General features: G+C 37.7%; 1 protein-coding gene and 1 long non-coding RNA gene across 2 annotated transcripts in view; one reads left to right on the top strand and one right to left on the bottom strand.

Annotated features, from left to right (window-relative positions):
• The window catches only part of NECAB1 (N-terminal EF-hand calcium binding protein 1), a 175,122-nt gene that overhangs the window by 36,450 nt on the left and 112,321 nt on the right, over positions 1–26,351 (bottom strand). Inside the window, exon 6 of the mRNA XM_005563673.5 lies at positions 5,356–5,492. Coding sequence (XP_005563730.3) covers positions 5,356–5,492 — 137 coding nt within the window. The remainder of the gene's footprint in view (positions 1–5,355; positions 5,493–26,351) is intronic.
• LOC135964773 (uncharacterized) lies at positions 9,010–12,113 on the top strand. The gene is made up of 2 exons (XR_010577397.2): positions 9,010–9,382; positions 11,986–12,113. It is a non-coding gene; the product is annotated as an uncharacterized lncRNA (long non-coding RNA).

Raw genomic sequence — 26,351 nt, 5'->3', positions numbered from 1 at the left:
TTCCAAGTTTTTAGCAGCTTTGGTGGTCAGGGGGGTAGGTGATTAGAGCAATCCTTCTCTACATTCAAGCTAAGGAAATCTAAGCTGTCTAAACTTTTATAACCACCTGTAAGTGAAATTAAAGCTGTTCCTTACTTCTATAATAGACAACTATCAAAAGGAGAAAAATAACTTTCTTTTTTTTTTTTTTTTTTTTTTTTTTTGAGACGGAGTCTCGCTGTGTGGCCCAGGCTGGAGTGCAGTGGCCCGATCTCAGCTCACTGCAAGCTCCACCTCCCGGGTTCACGCCATTCTCCCGCCTCAGCCTCCGAGTAGCTGGGACTACAGGTGCCCGCCACCACGCCCGGCTAGTTTTTTGTATTTTTAGTAGAGACGGGGTTTCACCGTGTTAAGCAGGATGGTCTCGATCTCCTGACCTCGTGATCCACCCACCTCGGCCTCCCAAAGTGCTGGGATTACAGGCTTGAGCCACCGCGCCCGGCCTAGAGAAAAATAACTTTCAAGTCAAGAAACAATTAATTACATTCCTGGATATAGAAAAACTTTGGGAAATAAAGCAAATTTGCAGATTCCTTTATAAAAAGGAAATCCATATATAATGAAAACTGTGTTCCCAGAAATTTAGTTTGTGAGGAAGAGAGGTTTATGTAAGAGAACAGGGGACCTCTAGAGGGAAACTTCCATATGACATACTTATTATTCTTGTCATTAGCTATAGGTACTTTCTGAACACATGGGATTAATGTAATTCACATTTAGTCAGTTTGCCAGGGCAGACACAAAGAGTGTTGTAGCATGCCATCTGGAAATTCCACCTCTGTGGCATTCCAGCTGTATACATCCCTTCTCTCTCAATTATCCATTTTCACGTGAATAGACACAGACATTTTGCCCAACATGGCATGTCTACCTCATTACTGCAGGATGAATGATACTGTGTGATTCTCCCCTGGGGCTGAGAGATGGAATAGATGACTTCCCTAAATTTGCTATATTCCAAGGAGTCTTTGTATCCCTAGGTTTCACAAATATTAAATCCCAAGGTAATGTTGATGCTGAAGGGAAAGCAAATTATCACAAGGCTGGAGATTTTAATGATACCTGCAGGTTGCAACTATTTATTTATTTATTTATTTTGAAATAGAGTTTCGCTCTTGTTGTCCAGGCTGGAGTGCAGTGGCGCAATCTCTGCTTACTGCAACCTCCGCCTCCTGGGTTCAAGTGATTCTCCTGCCTCAGCCTCCCGAGTAGCTGGGATTACAGCTATCTGCCACCACACCCGGCTAATTTTTTGTATTTTTAGTAGAGACGGGGTTTCATCATGTTGGCCAGGCTGGTCTCGAACTCCTGTCCTCAGGTGATCCACCTGCCTTGGCCTCCTAAAGTGCAGAGATTACAGGCGTGAGCCATCATGCCTGACCAGCAGGTTGTAACTTCTTGACTGTGAAGGGCATCACAAAATCTTCCTTTCTAACATAAAATACTGATGAATTGGCTGGGCATGGTGACTCAAGCCTGTAATCCCAGCACTTTGGAGGCCAACGCAGGTAGATCACCTGAGGTCAGGAGTTCGAGTCCAGCCTGGCTGATATGGTGAAACCGTATCTGTACTAAAAATACAAAAATTAGCTGGGCGTGGTGGTGGGTGCCTGTAGTCCCAGTTACTCAGGAGGCTGAGACAGGAGAATTGCTTGAACTCGGGAAGCAGAAGTTGCAGCGAACCGATTTTGCCTCATTGCACTCCAGCCTGGGTGACAGAGTGAGACTTTGTCTCAAAACAAACAAACAAACAAACAAAAAACTGGTGAAATTTTGTTTGCATCTGTCTAGCTTTTAAGATCTTTCTGAACCCCAGATGACTGTTAGATTGGTCTCCTCAGTGTCCTGGGTCCTCACCAACTGCTTCTCTGCAGCACTCCTTTCACCTAGAATTCCTTTCATTCATTCACTTTCATGTTTGCCATGCAGTTGTAGTAAGTAGAGGGGACTTATGCAAAGTCTATGCCATCTAAAAACTCAGTATCTAATGGGGGAGATAAACAAGGAAGGGGCTGAGATAAGTAGATATAAAAGAGGGCACTATGGGAATACATAGTAGTGAGGTGGGAAGTATAAATGAGCAGTGAAGGCTTCCCAGAGAAAGTACTGTCCAATCAGTGACAAGACAGGCAAGCAGAAGTGAGCCAGATGAGAGATGGGTAACATGAGGTGGGTGAGGCGGATCCCTCTAGAGAGAATCTCATTCTGCCATTCAAATTCATCCTAAAGGTCCAGTTAGAGTCTTGTCTTCCCATCAGGCTTTTTCACTGGTCTCTTAATTGACATCATAGGAAAGGTATAGTTTTCCTTTCTCTATCTTTTCCTCACTGATGAAGGTCCCAGGGCTCTCCCCAATTTTGGTGGCCAGCTGATAGGAAGATACAACCTTGAGAGAGGAGACACAGCCCCTTTAGGTTTGGGCCTAATTCACGTGCTTCAGTATGGTTCATCAGATATTATGGGCATAAGTCCACAGTGGTATCTTATTTTCTGTTTGCTTATTTATGTATTTCTTTATAAACCTCTCAGGGGGAGTATCACAGATGTGGGGTGGGATTTGGTCATTCCTGGATGTCTTAGTCAAATGCCATACAATAGCACCCCTTAAACTGCAGTCAGAGGTGTAACTTTTCCCATAATTTGAAGCTGTTTTTGAGTGAGAAATCCAGAAGAAAAAGGTTCATTAATCCTCTAGTGTCTTCTACTTTCCTTAAAGTCTATATTGTCATGCTCCTTCTCATTAAGCACAGCTGCTAGGCAGCTGCTGGCAGCAGTCACAAGAGTTCAAGGCTAGCCTGTGGCCTAACACAAAGAACTGTTGTTCATTAAACATTCACTGCATGGTGGTAAATGCAGAGCACAAGTTTGCAGGGGATGACTGTAGAAAAAAACAAAAGTGCAGGTGAAGAAGGGGAGTAGAGCACTTTTTCAAGCCTCTTCTCAGGTGGCAGATGACTGATTCTAAAAAGGGAGTTCCCATTTTATTTCCAGAAAGTCCAAACAAAAGAAACAACACAGGAGGCCTCATTTTTCTCATTAGGAACATGAAATCAATTTCACTGTGCTTCAAGACATTCAGTTATCCTCTGCTCAAAGCTGAGGAGGTGGGTTTTGCTTTTCTAAAGTGAATTGTTTTTTGTTTTTTTTGTTTTTTTTGTTTTTGAGACGGAGTCTCACGCTGTTGCCCAGGCTGGAGTGCAGTGGCGCGATCTTGGCTCACTGCAAGCTCCGCCTCCCGGGTTCCCGCCATTCTCCTGCCTCAGTCTCCTGAGTAGCTGGGACTACAGGCGCCCGCCACCGCGCCCGGCTAATTTTTTGTATTTTTAGTAGAGACGGGGTTTCACTGTGGTCTCGATCTCCTGACCTTGTGATCCGCCCACCTCGGCCTCCCAAAGTGCTGGGATTACAGGCTTGAGCCACCTCGCCGGGCCTAAAGTGAATTGTTATACTTTGCCATTTGGTATGGAATCACCCAATGCAGTGAAAACAGGAAGTTTATGATGTAGAGAATGCTTCACAGATCCACTGAAGAGTACTTCGCTGTGATAATCAGCTGCATGGGCTCATTAGATTCTGGAATTACAGGCTTTTTTATTAGAATTTGGTGGTGCTCACTCATTTTGACATTGTAAACACATGGTTGAAAATTCCACTATTTTGGAGATGTCTGAATAATTATGTATCAGTTAATTTGTTCAGGAAAATTGGTCTTACAGGGTAGTCTATTATCAGCCTGTTCAGAAAACTTACTGTTTCCTTCTCTCTAATTTAAGATGTAAAAGTTAGATAAAGCACATCTATAAGTTTAAAGTAACACATCCACCAAAATATGCCCCAGGAGCAAGAGCTTTGCAAGCTTCTCTAACTTGCAAGATATGAGCAATGACAACTCAGAAAAATATCAACTGTTGGCTGGGATTGCCTTGATGTCTGCCCTACACATTTTTAGTATAGGTTTCTCTTAAGCATTAGTGTCTTTATTTATATAGCTATTGCAATATGACCACTTATTTTCTCAGTAATACCTATTGGTGGCATATAATTTTGAAATAATTTCTATCATTCACTTTTCTCCATTTCCTGAAATAATTAGGCTTACTGAATTCTCAGGTCACCCCAGTATATCCAGGTTCATGTAGTCTGTAAGGGTCTTTCCCATCATTTCCACATTTTCAAAATTACACCAAATTAACAAGGAAGGGGCTGAGATAAGTAGATATAAATAGAGGGCACTATGGGAATACATGGTAGTGAAGTGGAAGGTATGAATGAGCAGTGAAGGCTTCCCAGAGAAATTACTGTCCAATCAGTGACCAGACAACCAAAGAGAAGTGAGCCAGATGAGAGGTGGGTAACAGGAGATGGGTGAGATGGATCCCTCTAGAGAGACTCTCATTCTGCCATTCAAATTCATCCTACAGGTCCAGTTCAAGTCTTGTCTTCCCATCAGGCTTTTTCACTGATCTCTTGATTTTGCAAGACAAGCTCAAATAGAGAACTCCATGAAATTGACTTTCTCATCCTTCCATCCCTCTATCCATATTTAATCTTTTACTACTCTGAAAACCATTGGCAATGTATTTCCTCTTTGTGGTATTTATTATCACTTTGTTCCTTGCAGTATAGTTTTTGTGTTCATGTCTTATTTATATGATAGACTTAGGCCTTCTTAAGGATTGACATTATGTTGAATGTATCTTTATATTATTCATAATATTTTAAAGTCTTCTCCATCTACTAAATTTTCAATTAAAATTTGTTGAGTCGGCTGGGCTTGGTGGCTCACACCTGTAATCCCAGCACTTTGGGAGGCCAAGGTGGGAGGATCACCTGAGGTTGGGAGTTTAAGACCAGTCTGATCAACATAGTGAAACCCCGTCTCTACTAAAACATACAATAAATTCGCTGGGCGTAGTGGTATGTGCCTGTAATCCCAGCTACTCGGGAGGCTGATGCACAAGAATTGCTTGAACCCAGGAGGCAGAGTTTGCAGTGAGCCAAGATCGTGCCACTGCACTGAAGCCTGGGTGACAAAGTGAGACTCTGTCTCAAAAAAAAAAAAGATAGATAGATAGATAGATAGATAGATAGATAGATAGATAGAGTTGACTAAATGACTGACAGTAAAAGAAAAAGTGGAATGGTCTTTTTAGAGGCAAATAATAAGGCAAGCAACCAGTGGAGGTCACCGTCATTCGTTTTAAATATATCAATTCTTGTTTTTAGTTTTCACTAGTATAAGTACAATGCCTCTCAATTGTTTTTTCATGAACATAGAGTCACCAAGCAGACATCAGGTGAAAACATGTAAATTGCCTTTCTTGACGGGTTTGCTCCTCAGTAGTTTCCATGGCACATTCCAGGGAATTCTGGAGAGACTGCAGCTGATTCAGGGTTTCCTTCAATAAAAACCGAGTTACGAATTGTTCCAAATTGGAGGCTTCTTGGTAGTCCTAAGAGTGACAAAACAAATGCAATTAGAAGTATGGTAGAAAAAAATACCCAGGATTTTTTTTTTTTTCTTTTACCATGTACTCATCAATCCCTGATTGATCCTAGAGAGAGAGGGTGGAGAGAAGAGAAGAGAAAAGATCTGTTGAGCCCTGGAGGCTACAGCATAGCTCTCATCCACCCACCGGGAGATGAATAAAAAAGCTGCAGAAATGACTGGAATATCTTGCTTCCCAATGTACCTGCCTCAAGATTAAGAAAAAGGACAAAGCCAGCAGAGTTGCAAAATAGATGTTTGTAGAAAAGAAAAAATAACTATTCAGGGGGGAAAAAAAAGATCAGAATGTGACTAACTCAGGGTTTGTTCTACGTCTCATTTGAATGTTGACCATGCCATCATATATTTTCTCTATTACCAACAAAGTGCAGCCACGTTTCAGCAATTGGCTTAATTCACTCCTGATGCATTTCTTATGCTTGATCTGTACTATGCTGAAGACAAAGAAAATTATGTGTAGTTATTTAAAATTCAGAAAATGTTAGGCTTGGAATATTTAAACAGTTTACTAAATCTGCTTATGTCTCTCCCTCAGTTACTTTACCTGAGGTTCATTGACAACTAACTTCTAGGACAGCACCTGAGCCACAAAAGCAGCATTCATTGAAACAGCCCCAGGGTCACTGCAGAGGTCACTGCAGACTGAATAAATGTACTTGCCAAGCTTACTCAAGGTAGATGGGTGAACTGTGGATGGTACCACCTGCTGTGCTTGTCTTCCTAAAATCTCAGGGAGAACCAACAAAGAAAACCAGGTTGGTGTGGAATAAGATGGTGACAGGGCCACTCTTTCAGGTCATGGGACCGCCAGTGAAATCTGATTTTCTAGAGTCTTGAGTGGAAATGGTATATTCAAGTTCAGTCAAGGAAAAGATTTATTCGTCTCTGTCCCTAAACAAAAATTTTTTATGGCTGAAAAGACAAAACACAAAATGACTGATGGTGATAAGATAATACCACGAATCATGATATGCTGGAGAAACTTAGGGCATAGGTATAAACCTACACAAATAAGATTTAGGTATCTAACCTTCCTGGTTCTCAGCTTTCCCACTTATAAATCACTAAGTAACTCTGGCATACATTCCAACTCAAAAATATTCTATGCTTCTATCAACTTTAATTTAGGAAGAATTGGATTATGGCCTCCTGACATAATTTACTTTGGAAGTTTTGCTAATAGAAGAATAATGTAATAGCATAGAAAATCTCATTTCTTTCTCAATTTGAAATAGTAAAAGGTTTCAATCATCAGCCTCTTTTTAAGCCCATTCATTACAGGTGAACAACACAGGAAATTTTCTTATCTACTGTGATGGTTAATATTGAGTGTAAACTTGATTGGATTGAAGGATGCAAAGTATTGTCCCTGGGTATGTCTGTGAGGGTGTTGCCAAAGGAGATTAACATTTGAGTCAGTGGACTACGAGAGGCAGACCTACCTGCCATCTGGGTGGGTATCAACTACTGCAGCTGCCAGCGTGCTTAGAATAAAGCAGGCAGCAGAAGATGGAAGAGCAGATTTGCTGAGTCTTCTGGCCTTCATCTTTTTTCTGTGCTGGATGCTTCCTGCCCTCAAACATCAGACTCCAAGATCTTCGGCTTTTGGACTTTTGGACTTACACCAGTAGTTTGCCAGGGGCTGTCAGGCCTTTGGCCACAGACTGAAGGCTGGACTGTTGGCTTCCCTACTTTTGAGGTTTTGGAACTCAGACTGATCCACCACTGGCTTCCTTTCTCCTCAACTTGCAGACGGCCTATGTGGGACTTTACTGTGTGATCGTGTGGTGTGAATTAATTCTCCTTAATAAACTCCCTTCATATAAACATCTATCCTATTAGTTCTGTCCCTCTGGAGAACCCTGACTCTTACATCTACCATATATAATAGTCCTATTTAAAAATTAAAAATTGCAATGTCTTTAAACTCCATTTAAGAAACTAACCATAAACTAAACATAACTATTACATGCTTATAATAATCTTAAGAGTTTTGGGTGAGTTAAATCAAGCTAAAAATATTCCAAATATTTAATATTATCTCACAGCTTGCTATTTATTGGTTAAAAAAAAGCTTCAAAAAATTTCCTCTGAACGAGTTTTTAAAATTGAGGAAGGCTTTTCTTTGAGGTTGAAAGAAAATGTGATGATAGAAAAAAAAGTGTGTTTGAGTCTTTTCCCACAGTTATTTCCACATCACCAATGAATATTCTAAAAAATAAAATTTATTAAAATGAAAATAAAATATAATTGCAAAGTCAGGGATTATGCCAACTATTTTTGTATCTCCGTATATACTATGACTAATATAAAGCAAATGAGAAGAAGTTTTATACTTATTTGTAGACTGCAGTGAAAAATGAAGAAAGCATACATTTACTGAGCAATAAAGCATAGCGTTGTCCTTATTCTTTTCTCATTTAAATGTTACATATTTGTCATGTCAGAATTATAGAAAAGAGATTTTTAAAATTATAGTTAGCCATTTAAAACACTCCAGGCATTGCAATTAGGTTTCTGCTTCTTTGACAGAAAGGTCATGTCTTTTATTTCTGTATCCCTTATGGTGGAGTAGAGGTTTGTTCATACCTGATTGTTTGCAGATACACTCCTAACTCTAAGAATTTATTGCATTTGCTATTGTGTTCTTACATATAAATGTTTTGTCGATGTTAAAGTTAGATAATTAAGAAAACTTAAAGTCAGGCAATTGGCTACTTATCATTGCTCCACCATAGCAAATCAGAAAGTTATTATTAGGTTGACCCTCTTATCTCACTCTGATGAGAGTTTGTTAACCTTACTAGTGACTCTGTAGGTAACATTGAAAAGTGGCAGAACTCAGTTGGTTGATACCTTTCTTTGATATAAATGTTGATGCCTTGACATTGAGAGGGGTGGTGGGTGGGTTTAAAGTTTGGGGGATTACGTTTGAGTCAATTATGAAGGTTTGCTGTTTTATACTACCCCTCATTGATAAGGAGAAAAAAATAACTTGTTTTCTATTATTCCTACTTATCCTTCCAGACTCAGCTTGTAGCATTGTCTCTGTACAGTTGTTCCTTTCCTTGAACCACCACTTCTCTTCACAGTGAGGGAAGAGAGAGACCCTCTCATATTGTTTTATATTGTTTTATACTCAGTACCTGTTTTAAGAAAAACAAGGAAGTGAAACCAAAGACAGGAAGCCCGGCGCCAGGCCCAAAACTGGGCCTGGACCTGCCTGGCCTAAACCTAGTAGTTAAAAATCAACTCATGACTCAGAAACCGATGTTATCCATAGATTCCCAGCATTGTATAAAAGAACATTGTGAAACTCCCTGCTCTGTTCTGTTTCACTCTGACCACCGGTGCATGCAGCCCCTGTCACGTACCCCTTGCTCGCTCAAATCAATCACCACCCTTTATGTGAAATCTTTAGTGTTGTGAGCTCTTAAAAGGGACAGAAATTGTGCACTTGGGGAGCTCGGATTTTAAGGCAGTAGCTTGCCGATGCTCCCAACTGAATAAAGCCCTTCCTTCTACAACTCAGTGTCTGAGAGGTTTTGTCTGCAGCTCATCCTGCTACATTTCTTGGTTCTCTGACCCCAAAGCAAGGTGACTGATGGACAGCGGAGGCAGCCCCTTAGGCAGCTTAGGCCTGCCCTGTGGAGCATCCCTGCTGGGGACTCCAGCCAGCGTGAGTAACGTGATCCAAAGAGTGCTCCTGGGTAGGCAATTGCCCCGGTGGGATGCCTCGCCAGAGCAGCACGTAGCAGGCCCCCACAGAGGATTAACACAGTGGCTGAACACCGGGAAGGAACTGACACTTGGAGTCCAGACATCAGAAACTTGGTAAGACTAGTCTTTGGAACTTGCCCACTCCATTTGAGTGGAAGTGTGGCCTGATCACCCACAGCATGCCTTCATTGGCACTTTGGTGTTGGTTTTGGTTTTGACTTGGTTTGAATTGCTTGAGAGGACTGGTGTTGGGAACTTGCCCACTCCATTTGAGTGGAAGTGTGGCCTGATCACCCACGGTGTGCCTTTATTGGCACTTTGGTGTTGGTTTTGGTTTTGACTTGATTTGAATTGCTTGAGAGGACTGGTGTTGGGAACTTGCCCACTCCATTTGAGTGGAAGCATGGCCTGATCACCCACCGTGTGCCTGTACCGGCACTTTGGTTTTTGTTTTTGGCTTGACTTAGACTGCTTGATACTTTGGTTTTGATTTTGACCTGGCTTGGATTTCTGGACACTCTGAATTTGGTTTGGTGTAAACTGCAGAAGTGTGTGTGTGCCCTTTTTACTTGTTTTTTTTTTTGTGGTGTGCGTGTGGTGGGAGTGTGGTGTTTTGTCTCGAAGAAGTATAGGTCAGGCACAAATACGCCCACCCCACTAGGAACTATGTTAAAAAATTTCAAGAAAGAGAAAAAAGGGGGGAGGCAGAATTTATATAAAAATAATGTTATATGGTAAATTCTTGTCCTGAAATAAATTAACTGGTTGTTTAAAGAAAAAAATGTTTGTAATAAGTCAGAAAGTTGAGACATGTCGAAAAATTGTCTGCAAAAGTTGTAAAAGAAAAAAGTTATAAAAATATTTTATACAAAAAATGTTGTATACTTTAAAAATAATAAGGCCTCCTGAGTACTATTGAAGAAACAGTTTATGTGCAAGGCTCATAAGAAAAGTAAAATTTATCTTGGGTAAAAAGATTATAAGGAGGCATAAGAATGTGGATTTTTACCTACATTAAAAGGTTAAAAAAGTTATTGTTTTGAAAGTTTAAGCAAGTTTTAAAATGTTAATTGTAAAGAAAATTCTGTGTGTAAACATATTAGCTAAAGTTAAAAAGGTATCGTCCAGTTTTTCTGTGAACTGGACATTAAAGTAAAAATGCAACAGGTTTTTCTTAAAGCATCAACCTGCTCTTGAACAAAAATTATAATAGGTTAAAAAGAGTCTATAAAATCTTATGATCAAACATGAAAAACTGGATAAATATGTCTACAAGGTTTTATTAAAATTAAGTTTAACGTTGATGACACACTAATATAAAGGTAAAATTTAGCTTATCTGGTGTAAAAGTCATACAGGAAGCATTGTTAAATATAAAATGGTGTTTAGCTTTCTGTAGTCAAAAAATGAATAAAGATAGGTGCTAAAGGAAACATTCATTTTACTAGAGGATCATAGAAGTTAAAGACTTAAAACAAACTTTAGCAATTAAGACAGCATATCCAGATGCAAATGCCTGGTTAAAATGAATCAAATATTCCATCTGCACATTAAACAAAAGTAATTGTTATGCTTGTGCACATGGCAGGCCAGAGGCCCTGATTGTCCCCCTTCCACTAAGGCGGTCCTGCAGTCAACCAGGCGTGGGCTGCATGGTAACTCTTTTCCAGGATTCTACAGCCTGGAGTAATAAGTCATGCCAAGCTCTCTCTGCTATATCCCAAAGTCCCTGTGGGTCAGCCCCCGAGGGCCATCCAGCTTCAGTCTCCCAACACTAAGTTCACTTTGTGTCTCTCATGGCAGGGAGGAGACTTAGCATTCCTTGGAGACCTGAAGGGATGCAGTGAGCTTAAGAATTTTCAAGAGCGTATCAATCAGTCAGCCCTTGTTCATCCCCAAGCAGATTTGTGGTAGTACTGTGGTGGACCTTTACTGGGCACTCTGCCGAATAACTAGAGTGGCACTTGTGCTTTAGTCCATTTGGCTATCCCTTTCACCCTGGCATTTCATCAATCAGAGGAGAAAAATAATAATAAGACATCGTAAAGCAAGAGAATCCCCTTATAGGTCTTTCAACTCTCACATCTATTTAGATGCAATTGGAGACCCGCAAGGAATACCAGATTAATTTAAAGCTTGAAATCAAATAGTTACAAGATTTAAGTCAATATTTTGGTAGATGACAGTCAATAAAAATGTAGATTAGATAAACTACATCTATTACAACCAACAGCAACAAGCTTTTCATGAGTTAAAAAGATAAACTCATGTTGGCCCCAGCCCTGAGGTTACCTGACCTGACGAAACTCTTTACACTCTATGTGTCAGAAAGAGAAAAAATAGCAGTTGGAGTTTTAACCCAGACTGTAGGGTCCTGGCCAAGGCCAGTGGCCTATCTCTCAAAACAACTAGACAGGGTTTCCAAAGGCTGGCCCCCATGTCCAAGGGCCCTGGCAGCAACAACCCTGTTAGCACAAGAAGCAGATAAGCTAATGCTTAGGCAAAACCTAAACATAAAGTCCCCCCATGTTGTGGTAATTTTAATAAATACCAAAAGACACCATTAGCTAATGAATGCTAGACTAACTAGATACCAAAGCTTGCTCTGTGAAAATGCCTGCATAATCATTGAAGTTTGCAACACGCTAAACCCCGCCACCTTGCTCCTGGTATCAGAGGGCCCAATTAAACAAACCGTGTAAAAGTATTGGACTCAGTTTATTCTAGTGAGCCCAACTTCTGAGAGCATCCTTAAACATCAGTAGACTGGGAGCTGTACATGGATGGGAGCAGCTTCGCCAGCCCCTACAAAGTGACTCTGAAGAAGATGACAAGCCCTGTTCCAGTCACACCCGGAAGCTGACTGGTCCATGCACGGCCAAAACATGAGGAAACTCATTGCGAGACTTGTTTTCCTTAAAATTTGGACTTGTACAGTAAGGACTTCAACTGACCTTCCTCAGACTGAGGGCTGTTCCCAGAATATACATCAAGTCACTGAGGTATGACAAAAGATTGCTACTGTCCTATTATTTTATGGTTATTATAAGTGTACCAAGACTCTAAAAGAAACTTGTTTGTATAATGCTATTCTATCCAAGGTATGTAGCCCAGGAAATAACCAACCTGATGTGTGTTATGACCCATTTTAAGTCTCTCATGATCACAGTTTTTAAAATAAAATTAAGGACGGGTCCCTTTCTAGGTGACACAAATAAAGCAATAGCTAGGACAGAAAATAGAGGGGTCTCCAAGCATATAATCCTAAAATTTAATGCTTGTGCAACTATCAATAGCAATTGGCATAAAATAAGATGCAATTCTTTAAATTAAAAAAAAAGATTTCATGGCAGGAAATAAGTATATCTGCCATAAATTAAGCTCATGTGCAAATGTGTGTAATTACTGGTCTTGTGTCATCTAGACTACTTAGAAAAAGGATGAAAATGATCCTGTTTAGTCCCAAAAATGAGAAGGCAGCCCCTCTTGTATGAGTGGAAACTGCAACCCCTTAAAATTAATAATTACAAATCCCTTAAACCCAAGGCTAAAAAAAAAAAAAAAAAAGGAGAACACGTATCTCTGGGCATCAGTAGGAAAGGACTAGGTCCTAGAGTAAATATCTTAGTAAAAGAGGAGGTTCGTAAATGCTCTCCAGAACCAGTATTTCAGACTTTCTATGATAAACTAAATGTGCCAGTACCAGAGACTCCAGGAAATATCAGAAATTTGTTTTTACAATCAGCCGAGCATGTAGCCCAGTCTCTAAATGTCACTTCATGTTATGTTTGTGGAGAAACTATAGTAAGAGATCAATGGCCATAAGAAGCCCGAGAATTAGCACCTACAGACCCAGTTCCTAATGAATTCCTGGCCCAAAAGGGTCACCCTAATCATCTCTAGGTTCTAAAAGTCTCAATTATTGGACAATATTGCACAGCTAAAAAAGGAAAAATTCACTCATTCTGTAGGATGACTTAGTTGTCTGGGGCAAAAACTGTATAATGGTACCAATAAAACAGTTACATGGTGGAGTTCCAATTACACAGAAAGAGATCCATTCAGTAAATTTCCAAGGTTGCAGACTGTCTGAGCCCACTCAGAATTCCACCGGGACTGGACTGCCCCCACTGGGTTATACTGGATATGTAGACATAGAGCCTACACTAAGCTGCCTGACCAGTGGACAGGTAGTTATGTTACTGACGCTATTAAACCATCTTTCTTCCTACTGCCCATAAAAACAGGTGAACTCCTGGGCTTCCCTGTCTATGCTTCCCATAGAAAATGAAGCATAGCCATAGGTAATTAAAATGATAAATGACCTCCTAAAAAATTATACAATATTATAGACCTGCCACTTAGACACAAGACAGCTCATAGGGATACTGGACCCCCACTGACATGCTCAACCGAATCATATGATTGCAAGCTGTTTTAAAAATCATCACTAATAAAATCCATCAAGCCTTGACTATTCTGGCCTGTCAAGAAACTCAGATAAGAAATGCTATCTAGCAAAATAGATTGACTCTCAACTACTTGCTAGCAGCTGAAAGAGAGGTCTATAAGAAATTTAACCTTACTAATTACTGTCTACACATAGATAATCAAAGGCAAGTAGTTAAAGACATAGTTAAAAATATACAAAACTGACACATGTGCCCGTATAAGTGTAGCATGAATTCAACCCTGAAGCCATGTTTAAAAATTAGTTCCCAGCACTAGGAGGATTTAAAACTCTTATAATAAAAGTTATAATAGTAATAAAAACCTGCTTACTACTCCCTTGTTTGCTACCTGTACTTCTTCAAATGATAAAAAACTTTCATCACTACCTTAGTTCACCAAAATGCTTCAGCACAAGTGTACTATGTGAATCACTATCAATCTATCGCACAGAAAGACATAAGTAGCAAAAATAAGAGTGTAAACTCCCACTAATAAAAAGTGAGAGTCTCAAAGGGGGGAAATGAGAGAAGAGAGAGAGACCCTCTCATATTGTTTTATATTGTTTTATACTCAGTACCTGTTTTAAGAAAAAACAAGGAAGTGAAACCAAAGACAGGAAGCCCGGCGCCAGGCCCAAAACTGGACCTAGACCTGCCTGGCCTAAACCTAGTAGTTAAAAGTCAACTCATGACTCAGAAACCAATGTTATCCATAGATTCCCGGCATTGTATAAAAGAACATCGTGAAACTCCCTGCTCTGTTCTGTTTCACTCTGACCACCAGTGCATGCAGCCCCTGTCATGTACCCCCTGCTTGCTCAAATCAATCACCACCCTTTATGTGAAATCTTTAGTGTTGTGAGCTCTTAAAAGGGACAGAAATTGTGCACTTGGGGAGCTCGGATTTTAAGGCAGTAGCTTGCCGACGCTCCCAGCTGAATAAAGCCCTTCCTTCTACAAATCAGTGTCTGAGAGGTTTTGTCTGTGGCTCATCCTGCTACAACAGGATTAGGAATACCTCTTTCCACTTCTATGTATTTCTGTGACATTTCTTCCCTACCTAGCATATAGAAGTTTCCATTGTGATATTATGATCTATTCATTTGTCTATCTTCCCCATTTTAGGCTAGCTCTTTAAGCACAGGGATTATGTCTTATTCTTCTCTGCCTCCAGCGTACTCAGAACTAAACTGCCTCACAGCAGCTGCCCCATAAATGCTTAAGAAATATGTGAGAAACCAGGTCCCACATGGAGAGTCAGGCACCAGAGGGAATGTCCAAGCTCTGGGAAGTGCTCTTGCCACTGGCTAGTCACCAGCTGCCTCCCCCTGCATCCAGCCTTTGCTGGTTGTAGACATTGCCACCCAGCTTGCCCAGTCATGTGGGCTCTGCAATAAAGAAAAATACAGCTTTGTTCTAACAGACTGTTTGTCCTCATTTCATTTTCTGGACCATTCGTTAGTCTCCTTCCCTTCCCTTATTCTGGATCTCAAGGTTTGAGACTGCAGACCCGGGTGGCACAGATCCAATCTTCCTTCCCTTTTCTCAGATATGCAGCAGATGTTCCTTTGGAAGGCAGTGGAAAAAGAAGCAGATGGAAAATTAAATAGATAACAAGCTGGAAAATGTCAAAGCCTGGCCCTTCTAATTCTCAACAAATGTGTTGGTTGTGAAGGTACAAAAAGAGATTTTTTGCATTCTGAATTCCCCAAAAGACTGGTATGTTGGCATAAGGCATGTGTTCCTTTAAGCAAAACCTGGATTTGAGAGACCAGCAGAAAGAACTCCTACAGACATAATAAAGTACTTTTAAAATGTACACATTATACACAGTATTCAGATTCTGCTTCTTTTTTTTTTTCAAACACAGTTTAATCCTCTATGTCTATCAGAAAGGATATAGGCTAATAAAAGCTAATGTTATACTTCTCAGATCCTAATAATGTTCATTCATGTCATTGATAATTATTATTTACACAAATCATTAAGTGGAAATTGTGAACAAAGTAGTATTAATACTTCCATTTTTGTCTGCGGAAAGCCAAAATGTAAACATTTCAATCTACATATTTCCTTTGGTGGAGGTGGAACAGGGCTAGCATTCATTTGAGTAAAAATCCTAGTATTGGAAGCATAGTGCTTTGAATCAGGTTTCTTAGAGAACTGTCTATGCATCTTAATTTTCACATCATTTCTCAGTAAGCAAGCTCTGCCCATCAGGTTGATGGAATCATCTGAGTTAATTAGGAAAATCAGAGCATCAGTCTTCCCTGTTTGAAAATCAACCAAGTCAGTGACATCTACGGTTAGTGTATTCTTGTTTATGAGGTTAGATAACAATCAAATTTAGCAAGGGGAAAGCATCTGACTGTCTTTTGGATTAACTCCCTGCAGCTCTCACCATTCTTGTGTAAGACATCTGAGGCAGCTTTTATAACAGAAAAAAATAATAATAATAACTTTACAAAGATAAGGTTGTCTTTTGCTCTTTTCTACTCTATCCACAATTATTACTTTTTAAAATACTAATTGGGTTACACACATTATCTATGCCCCAATTCTTTTAAATATTCTTAGGCTTTTATTTTAAATGGCACATTTTATTTTTTTTCAAACTGGGAGACCACTACATCAAATTTAAGCCTTATAAAAATAGAAAAATAAAGAACTGGCTCTTAATTGTCCTGATAATGGACAGAGGTTAACTCTAGCTAGTCTTTGTAAACTTTAGATAGCAAAACAAGATATCAAAATAATTTCAGACTACAGATTCCCAAGGATTAAGGAAATGGTAGATTCTCAGATTAGTGAAAGAGGAGACAAAATTATAATTTTGGATTAAATATTATTAAATAATTACTAAATTGAAATAAATTCTGAGCCCTATCTTAATCAGATATTCTGTAGTTTGAAATAAGAAAATAGGTTAGAGATGAATTATATTAAGACCTTTACATTGGACAAACTCCATTTTAAAGGGCTCATCTTAAAGTCATCAAGAATTTATTTTGTGTAGGATTCTTTCCTCTGGCCCCTCCTATTGCTCTGTCTCATACCAGGAGACCCTAACAAGAACATAAGACTACTTGGATGTCTTTGCCTAAAGGGCAATCCCATTCTGCTGAGAAGTAATCCTCTTCAAACAATTGGAATTTTAGAAAAATGCACATGGGTATGAGGATGGGGACATCTAGAGAGTCAGTCCAAATCTGAGATTAACTACTAGATGAGGACCCAGGTCATATTCATAGGTATCTAATAACATAATGTGGTGGTTAAGAAGCTGGCTCTGAAGACAGTCACACTTAAGTTCTGCTTGTGACACTCAACAGCTGTGTGAACTTTGGAAAGTATTCAACCTTTCTAAATCCCTATTTCTTTAACTGTGGATAAGAATAGTTATCATAAGTTTGTTGCAAGTATCAAAATTAAATACAGCATGTGGCACACACAGTAGGGTGTCTAGTTCATAATTTTTTATCAATGCTTATTATTGCTATTAACCCATTGGAGAAAGGATATTATAAAGTGTAACGGAGAGATCATTGGCTTGAACTTCACAAGACCTGGGTTTGTTTGCCATGATAATAGTTCACCTCAGAATTATTGCTAGGACAAGTGTGTAGCTAGTGTTTGGCATGCAGCAGGCTCTCCACAAATATTAATTTTCCTGAGTTATTTTTCACACATATTTTCTACTGCATTTCTGCTACCTTGCTTATTCAAAAATGTACACCTTTTATATACACACTTGTTACCATGTTGAAGCTGTGGCCCACTGAATTTGGTGTTTGAGGAGTGTCAAGTTTAACGTGTAGAGTTCAAGTGCAAAATTTATCAAAAATTCTTTTATTCATAATTCTCCTCAAGTATAGTAAATTAGATACAATTTATAAACCTAAACAGTACTTCCTGCATTCTCCTCTATCTCCTCTGAATTCTATGAGCCATATCCTCCTATAGAACATCTTGTTTTCTAGAATCTTTCCAAAATTGTTTCTTAGTCTTTGATTTTACTCCTCTTTCTTCCTTTCTCTCCTACATCTTTATATGTATATTGGCTAAGATTTCTTCCTTTCTCCTCGAATTTGTATGAGTCTGGTTTTACTCATCTAGGCCCAGTTCTTGTTCTGTATCGCAGATGTGTAGAAACCAGAAAATAATAACAGGAGTATTTGGGGAAGATGGCCATATTGGTGGCATAGTTTATAAAACCCTTGGAATCTTCACATGAAAACAGACCAAACAACTAGAAAACAGTAACAACAAAAAACTCCAATAGACAACGAATGCAACAAAACTAGATGACAAGGTGTTATCATCAACCTACAATTGCAGGTGGGTAAGGACAAAATCACTGACAGCCACAAGATGTACATTGCATGGTGTTGCTGGATGTGTAGGCAGAAACAAAGGAACACAACGGGTTATGAGACAAACCTGAGAACAAAAGAACTCCAAAGTAGCCAATAAATGTTCACTAGAATAGCAATGGCTAATTTGAGAATAACAACTGAAACTGGCAGTCATTTTATCCAAAAATGGTTGAGTACAAAAATGAGAGAGCACAAAAGTCTTAGTAAGGCCTAAAGGGATTGGAACCGTGTAGCCCTGGTGAACTCTTAAAATCAGTCACTCCAAAGGCTATGTCAAGAGGGACCTACACTGAGGAATCAGCTAGCAGTGGACTCAAAATTGAGAGGGATGGTCACAGAGACAAGAAATAAAAACGGAGATTCAGATAAAAAGTTGGGGAGAGAAACAGAGTCAGAAAGCCTTGGAAGAAAAGCTACCTTATTTTTTCAGTACAAGACAAACCACTTAAGAGGAGGTCCTGTGAAGTTAGAAAAACAATTTTGAACACAACTTCCTTTGAAAAAATTTAGGAAAACTGAATTCTTAAAAGCATCAAAAAATTATTAAGGTAAAATCCTATACAATGTTATAATAAGAAAAAGAAAAGTAAGAAGCACAATAACATCCCTGTAGACAATGAAAGCATACCAGAAAGACAAGACAACAAAACAGACCCAAGTGTAACTAAGTATTTAAAAATAAGCTAGAAGATGTTAAGAAAAAAAAATTCAAGAAATGAACAAAAATACAAATCAGAGTTAGATTAACTCAGAAATGAAGTGATAGGATTCAGAAAAGAATTAGTAATCGAAGAAAAATACTATTTCTGAAATTAAGTCAAAATTAGAAAGAACATAAAAACAAACATTACATGTAATATCTTAATAAGAGAAAATGAAAGGAAAGAAAGCTTTTAAAATCAAAAATAGCAAAGAAAATAAAAGGGATTTGAGAGGAAATGACAAATGTTGAACATACACAGAATATACAATACACTGATAATAGAATTTCTAAAGAAGTATAGAAACTAACAAAGGGAAATAACACTAGAAACTATTATTCAAGAATATTTTCCTAAAATAAAATGATTTGATATTAAATACTGAAAGTATGCCATATATGTGAGAATATCAACTCAGAACAAACACATCAAGACGTATTTTAGTAAAATTGCTGAACTTTAAAAGACAAAGCAATAATTCTTCATGCATGGAGACATATAGAGCAAATGACTTATGGGTAAAAAAGAAAACAAAATGAAATCTAGATTACCACAAGGCCTTCTAAAACCAACACTTTTATTGCAGAAAAAAAGTGTAGTGGCATATTTTAAGATATTTAAAATAGAGCCAAGAATTTTGTATCAGGAAAAATTGTCTGTTAAGTATAAAGGGTCCCCGAAAATTGTGAACATGCTAAAACTCAGGTAATATTGTTCTCATGAGCCCTTCCTCAGGAATCTTAGAAAATGAGCTGCAGACAACCAAAACAACCAGGGAGACTTCAACATAAATACTGGTGACCAAGATCACATCCAGCAACCTTTTTTTTTTTTTTTTTTGTAGAGGCCTAGACAGTAAATATTTTAGACTTTGTGAACAAGAGATCACATGAAAGCAGCCATAGATAATACTGAATTAGTTGGACTATGTTCATAGACCATATAAAATATATGACTGGCAGAATTTGGCTAATGGCTGGAGTTTGCTGATCACTGTTTCAGTCACTGAGTATCAAAGGCTGCCAACCTAAAAAAGAAAAAAAATCAACAACTAAAAGATGTGATTCTTGACCAGAGAACACACTATCCATTATAGTTCTGTCAAATTAGCATCTGGATTTAGCTGACAATTTGTAGCAAAAATAGAGTTGAGAAGAATGTGCTTACTTGTACCATGAGTAGGCTAATCAGTAAAGCCTAAACCATGAGAATAAGCACCTCTCCGGGCTCTGCAACAGATAAACTGTAAAAATATATAAATAAAAGGGATTGCAAAATAGCCTATAAATTAAAAGAAATGCAATAGAGAGAAAATGAGTACAATTTAACTACAGTTTCTGGGGATGAAAATCTGCGTAATAAAACCGTAATAAAGCACAAGCAAGTGACTACTAGAAGGATCCATTGGTAGTTATTTTCAGGGGAAGGAGGAATCATAATTGGGACACAACATGTGGAAGGACTTCTAGGGTAACTGGAAGGTCTGGTTTCTAAAATCTTGGTGATGGCTTCAAGAGTGTTTGCCTTATGATCATGAAGTTCTAGATTTGGTTTGTGTGGCTTTCCTTTTTGTTTTGTTTTACAATAAAAAAGTTTAAGATATGTGTAGGAACCCGTCTAGTAGAAATATACTATCTTCATATGTTTGAGGAGCTGTGGAGTAGACAGGGGCTGTAAAATACAGGACTCTTTGGCAGGCAGTAGGACAAGAAAATCTGTAAACACTTCCAAATTAGTAATTTTTATCACCTCTTATATGCCATCTTCTCAACTTCTAGCGTGCATTTTTCTGGAGTGTAACATAGAACCAAATGTTACATTTTTAAGTATGAAGAGCACAGAACTATGTTCATACATGAATTGGATTCAATTTATGTTTGTTGATATTGATGATAAAATATCACCAAAATGTCTTCCCCATAAATACACTGCTTTCTACCTTATTGCTCACATACTTTTCTTTGAATATCATTTTTAAGCCTGTGGAATAGACATAAGACAAAGTTGACATAAATGATACTCAAAGGATAACACTCATTTGTAATGTGACTATTCCTAAACAGTATATGTGTCAGATGGATAGTTCTATTTTAACCACAGTCCTATAATATGTTGAGTTAATAGGCCTAAGTTACTAAATTTGTCAGAGACAAATATATTTTTCAAAATATCATATATGATCTCTCTACTTTCAAAGGCAAATTATCCTTGCTTTTGATCTAAACAAATTTTGTGACAGAAGAATAATTGAGCATTAAAATATTATGAGCATTTCTAAACAGCATATGTATGGAAAATAGTCGTTTATAAATATTTGAACACTGATACCTTTCTGGATTTAATTTTCCTTTGTGGCTTGCTATGAAAGAATACCAAAATATTCTGGTAATTTTTTATTCAGGAAAAAAATAACCTTTAGGAATATATAACTTGCTCAGAATAACAAACAGGTTAAGAAATTTTTTTCCAGTGGGACTTTAAAAACAAAATACTATACTTCATCAAATATCAAGTGCCATTAATTATAAGATGCACCACTATTTTGGTATTTTTATATGCCACAAGAAAATAACAATATCACCATTTAAACTTTATGCACCATCAATTGCTAGATATATCCCAGTTTCATAGCTGTCAAAAAGAAGGAAACATACGTACCCTAGAATTAGTGAAATATGTTGTACTTTTTATTACATTTCAGTATGGCCCATGACTGAAAGCAAGGGGTGTGGATGATCTGTCTGTACCTGTAACTTTATTGTGTTCTATATCCCACATTTGGAAGTTGGGATTGAAAGACAGCATTGACCATTTCTCATACATGTTCAAGAAAATGACTGGGTAACATAAGAGACTGGCCATGGCCTGAAATCATAGCCTGAGCTTGCCTTTCTTAGCACTGAGTTTGTGTCAAGGTCTCCTGGCATTTTAGGGGTATCTAGACAGGCTCAGAAGCTGACTGGAATCTTAATGGTCATCCGGAAGAATAAACCAAGAGTTCATAGTGGAAGGGACTCTATAGTATTAGCTAGCTAAAACAATGCAGCTTACTGATTATCTCTCTCTCTCTCTCTCTCTCTCTCTCTCTCTCTCACACACACACACACACACACACAAAATTGGGTGGATTACAAGAAGTAAAGACCCCCAAATTTTCTTTATTAAAAATATATAGGATATGGGATATTAGCCAGGCATGGTGGCACATGTCTGTGGTCCCAGCTACTCAGGAGGCTGAGATGGGATGATCGCTTGAGTTCAGGAGGTCGAGGCTTCAGTGAGCCATGTTTGCACCACTGCACTCCAGCCAGAGCAATAAAGTGAGAAACTACACACACACACACACACACACACTTTGGGAATATATATATATCTCATATGTAAGGAAAAGGTGGATTATGCAAATCTACCTGCATACTCCGTTCTAAAAAAGGTTTCTAGATGACTACACAGACTACTTAAAATTAGTTCTGAATATCTTATTGGTAAATTGGAAGGTAATATTTACATTAAAGAAAATTCCTGGAAATTTCAATTTTGGCATTAGGATTAGTTAAATATTCTAAAATACTCCTTCTATAGAATGCACTATAAAAGGTAAAGTGTGGCAGATATTACTTGAATGTACAGCAAAGCTTCTAAGAACATAAAAGAAAAACAAGAGTGCCAACAATGAACAGGAAACAGAGAAAAAGACTGACTAGTAATCTTGCATTGAAGGCCTTGCTCTCCTGCAGGCATTTTCTTTAACTAGAAACTCTTAAGTTCCAGATTTTAACAACTTTTGGAAGAACAGAGGATGAGTCAAGGTAGGGGGTTGAAGCTGGAACACTCAAAGGACCACATTTTTACTAAAAGAGAGCTGGGAAAAAAACTATGCCTGAACAAAGGAAGATGACAAATAAGTTTTCTGTTTTAACTCTGGGTGCAAAACTCTTTCCTGAAAACCTAAAACCAAGATTCAGTCCACTCAACAGTCTGAAGTTCAACTCCTATACCTGCATATTCAGGGAAGCCCAAAACTGAGAGATTAACTAACCTCATTTCTGTATTGGTAGTATCTTGAGGCAGCTGGCATAAGCAAAAACATATTCTATGTAAAGAAATACATCAAATTCCCAATGATTTAATCAGCCAAGTATAAACTAATAGTGGAAAAATGCCAATCTATCCACACATATCCATGTCACACAAAGAAAAAAAGTATCATGAAAGAGTCAGCAGTAATTATGCTTCAAATGTTCAAAGAAATAAAAAGGGTAATGGGAAACAGGAGGAAGGAGTGAGAGACTATAGCAAGATACCAGGCAGGTTTCAAAAGAGGCAGTAAGAACTTCAAAAAATAAATATCCAATGGATGTGTTAAATAGATTAGATACAGATGAAGAATAAGTAGGAACTAGAATATAAAACTGAAGTAATTATCCAAACTGAAGCAGAGAGATAAACAATATGAAATAGAAGTGACAAAGAAGAGAACGAGAGTATTTAACTCATACATAAGGAGTTCTAAGAGGTCAACAAAGAGAACAGAAAAGAGGCAATCGCTGATAATTTTGCAGTATTAAACAAAGGTGTGACTCTTCAGAGTCAGAAATCACAGCAGATGCCCAGCAGCACAGATGAAATCAGCACCCAGATGCAATATAGTAAAACCTTAGAAAATAATAGAACAATTAAGCTACAATTTTTTTCTTTCTCTCCTTTCTTGAAATCCACAGCTAAAACAATATGTATGAATCCTTGTTCCAACTGCCCATGAACCTGTGGCTGTTAACTATGCAGTCTTGCTCTTCTGTCTTCCACTAGGCACTTAAACTCTAGGGTACAAGTGCAAAATTATCTGCATGGACCCCTTGAACCACTGCACTAACTTGGTTTAAGATAAGTCACAATTGCCCAACACTGCACATTACAGCTCTCTGCAAACAAGAGTTTCTGCAATTCTTCATAGGCTATATTGGACTTTCCCTGGCTTCTTTTTGAAGTTCCTGTCTCTGTATTTTGCCGAATTGTTATTATGTATTCTAATTTTTCCTTATTGATTTATAGGATTTGTTTAAATGTTTTTAACACCAGCCCTTGGTAGTTATGTTTTGCAAATTCTCTTGGTTTGTTTTTTCAATTTGTAAGTGCTGTCTTTTGATATACAACTTAATAAAGTGAAAGTTACGCCATACTATGTTCTAAAGGTATAGTTTATGTTTTGTATCTTGTTTAAGAAATCTTTCTTTAGTCATTAAACTACTTTCTTCTATACTAAAACTCTTAAGTCTTTAGTCTTCACATGTAAGTCTTAAACTGGGATTGATTTTGGTGTATGGATTCAGAATTTAACTCTTTTGTTTTCATATAGATTTTTTTTAAAAAAAAGTTTAAAAAAAGTCATTTTTCTAGGACCATTTATTGAACAGTCTAGTATTTTTTTGGCACTGATATGTCATGTCAGCTCTACCACAAGTAAGATTTCTATACATTTTTGCCAGATCCATCATAAATTAGGTTTCTATACATGTTCTAACTATTGTTTGTTTATAGATATACAATGTTTTTATTATTTGCCTTCTCTGCTAATTTTCTCATTAATTCTTTTGGAAATTTGATTAGAGGTATATTGGACCTTCCCACTCAATCTTCTAGGTCTCTTAACTTCTTTTGTATTTTCTAGATCTTAGTGTAAGTTACATTCTCTGTGGTATCTTCAGTTGTGTCCTCTAGTTCACTAATTCTCTTTTCTATTCTATTTAATGTACAAAACTAGTTTCCTGATGTTTTCATTTCGATTGTTGTATTTTAAAAATGTTATCGGGGGCTGGGAACGGTGGCTCAAGCCTGTAATCCCAGCACTTTGGGAAGCCAAGACGGGTGGATCACGAGGTCAGGAGATCGAGACCATCCTGGCTAACCTGGTGAAACCCCGTCTCTACTAAAAAATACAAAAAAAACTAGCCGGATGAGGTGGCGGGCGCCTGTAGTCCCTGCTACTCAGGAGGCTGAGGCAGGAGAATGGCGTAAACCCGGGAGGCGGAGCTTGCAGTGAGCCGAGATCGCGCCACTGCACTCCAGCCTGGGCGACAGAGTGAGACTCCGTTCCAAAAAAAAAAAAAAAAAAAAAAAAAATGTTGTCAAATCATTTTGTACTTTCTCAAATTTTTGTCTTTTTTTATATCTTGCTTATTTCTCCTATTTTTAATCCCACATATATTTATATAAATACATTAACATACTTATTATTTAGCTAATGATTTCAATATCTAAAGTATTTTAATACTGTCTAAAGCATGTTTTGAGTTTTTTTTTGTTTGTTTTTTTTTTTTTTTTTTTTTTTTTTTTTTTTTGCTTTCAGTACATATTCCTTGCCAGATTAATCTGTGGAAATTATATCAGATCTAGATTAAGAGAGGATTTGATTTTGCTTTTGCCAGTACCTGGGGGCACCATCATCTTGGAATAATTTTAAATTCTTGGCTTGAGGCTTTCCCCTCCACCCAGGAAGTTTGGATTTGGCCTGCACATTTACATGAGGGCTGACTTGTAGTTATAAATTCTCAGGGCAGACTTCTTTCCCACTTTGTTTATTTGGTACCCTGGATCACTAGGGGTAACTTTCCTTTAGAGGAAGAGTAAAGGCTTTTGGGTTCCAAGTTTTTGCAGAAGGTTGTTATCAGAAGCCTTACCTTGCAGGGTGCTGGTGGCTATGCTTTCTCTTGCCCCAGTGCTGAAAGTCTTCAAAACTGAAATGTAAGGTCAACGAGTTAAAGCTGCTTCCCTGCACTGCTTATTTCTTCGTGTTCCCTCTTTCACTTAGATTTTGGCCTCTGAGGAGACTTTGCTTTCTTGCCAGGACTTGGATACATTTCAGAAATGTAAAAATATATTCTATCCATTAGTTTGTTTCAGCAACAGAATTGTTGAAAAAATCTCTTCCCCTAAACTACTATTAAACAGAAGTTGCTAAGTATTTTCTATGGATTCATTTATTTGGGCCTCCCAAATTTGGCATAAGAGATAAAGTAATCTGCCTAAGGTCAGATAGCTAACAGGTAAGTTTTGACTTTTTTGTTCATGAGAAAGTAATAATTGATCCATAGAAAAAATTAACAAATAAGAAGCAACTGGTTTTAGTAACTACCTAAAAACTCTACTGACTTTTATTATAACAAACCTACAATTACAGACTAAAGTGATTGAAAAGATATGTGACATGCTTTTTTCTGTAGATAAAGCTATATGAAAATTTTAAATTAAAAATATAAATAACTTTCACATTTGAAGTAGCAATGTTATAAATTAGAAAATAGAGATTGGCAACATAAAATATTTTTAAAAAATTATTCTAAAATGGGATTGCAGTGGTGGTTGTGTAACTATAAATTTAATAAAAATATTTAATTGTATACTTACAATTGGTTAATTTTATGGTGTATAAATTATAACTCAATAAAGCTATTGAAATATCTATATTATATTGTTTTTTCAAAACTAACTACATATACATTTTAAATCAGTTATTTGTGCATAAAAATACATGCATCTTTCCATATCAATCGTATTC

The sequence above is a fragment of the Macaca fascicularis genome, chromosome 8 (genome assembly GCF_037993035.2).
Source record: "Macaca fascicularis isolate 582-1 chromosome 8, T2T-MFA8v1.1".
Lineage (NCBI taxonomy): Eukaryota > Metazoa > Chordata > Mammalia > Primates > Cercopithecidae > Macaca > Macaca fascicularis.
Note: the sequence above shows the minus strand (reverse complement) of the source record. Positions and strands in the feature narration are given on the sequence as shown.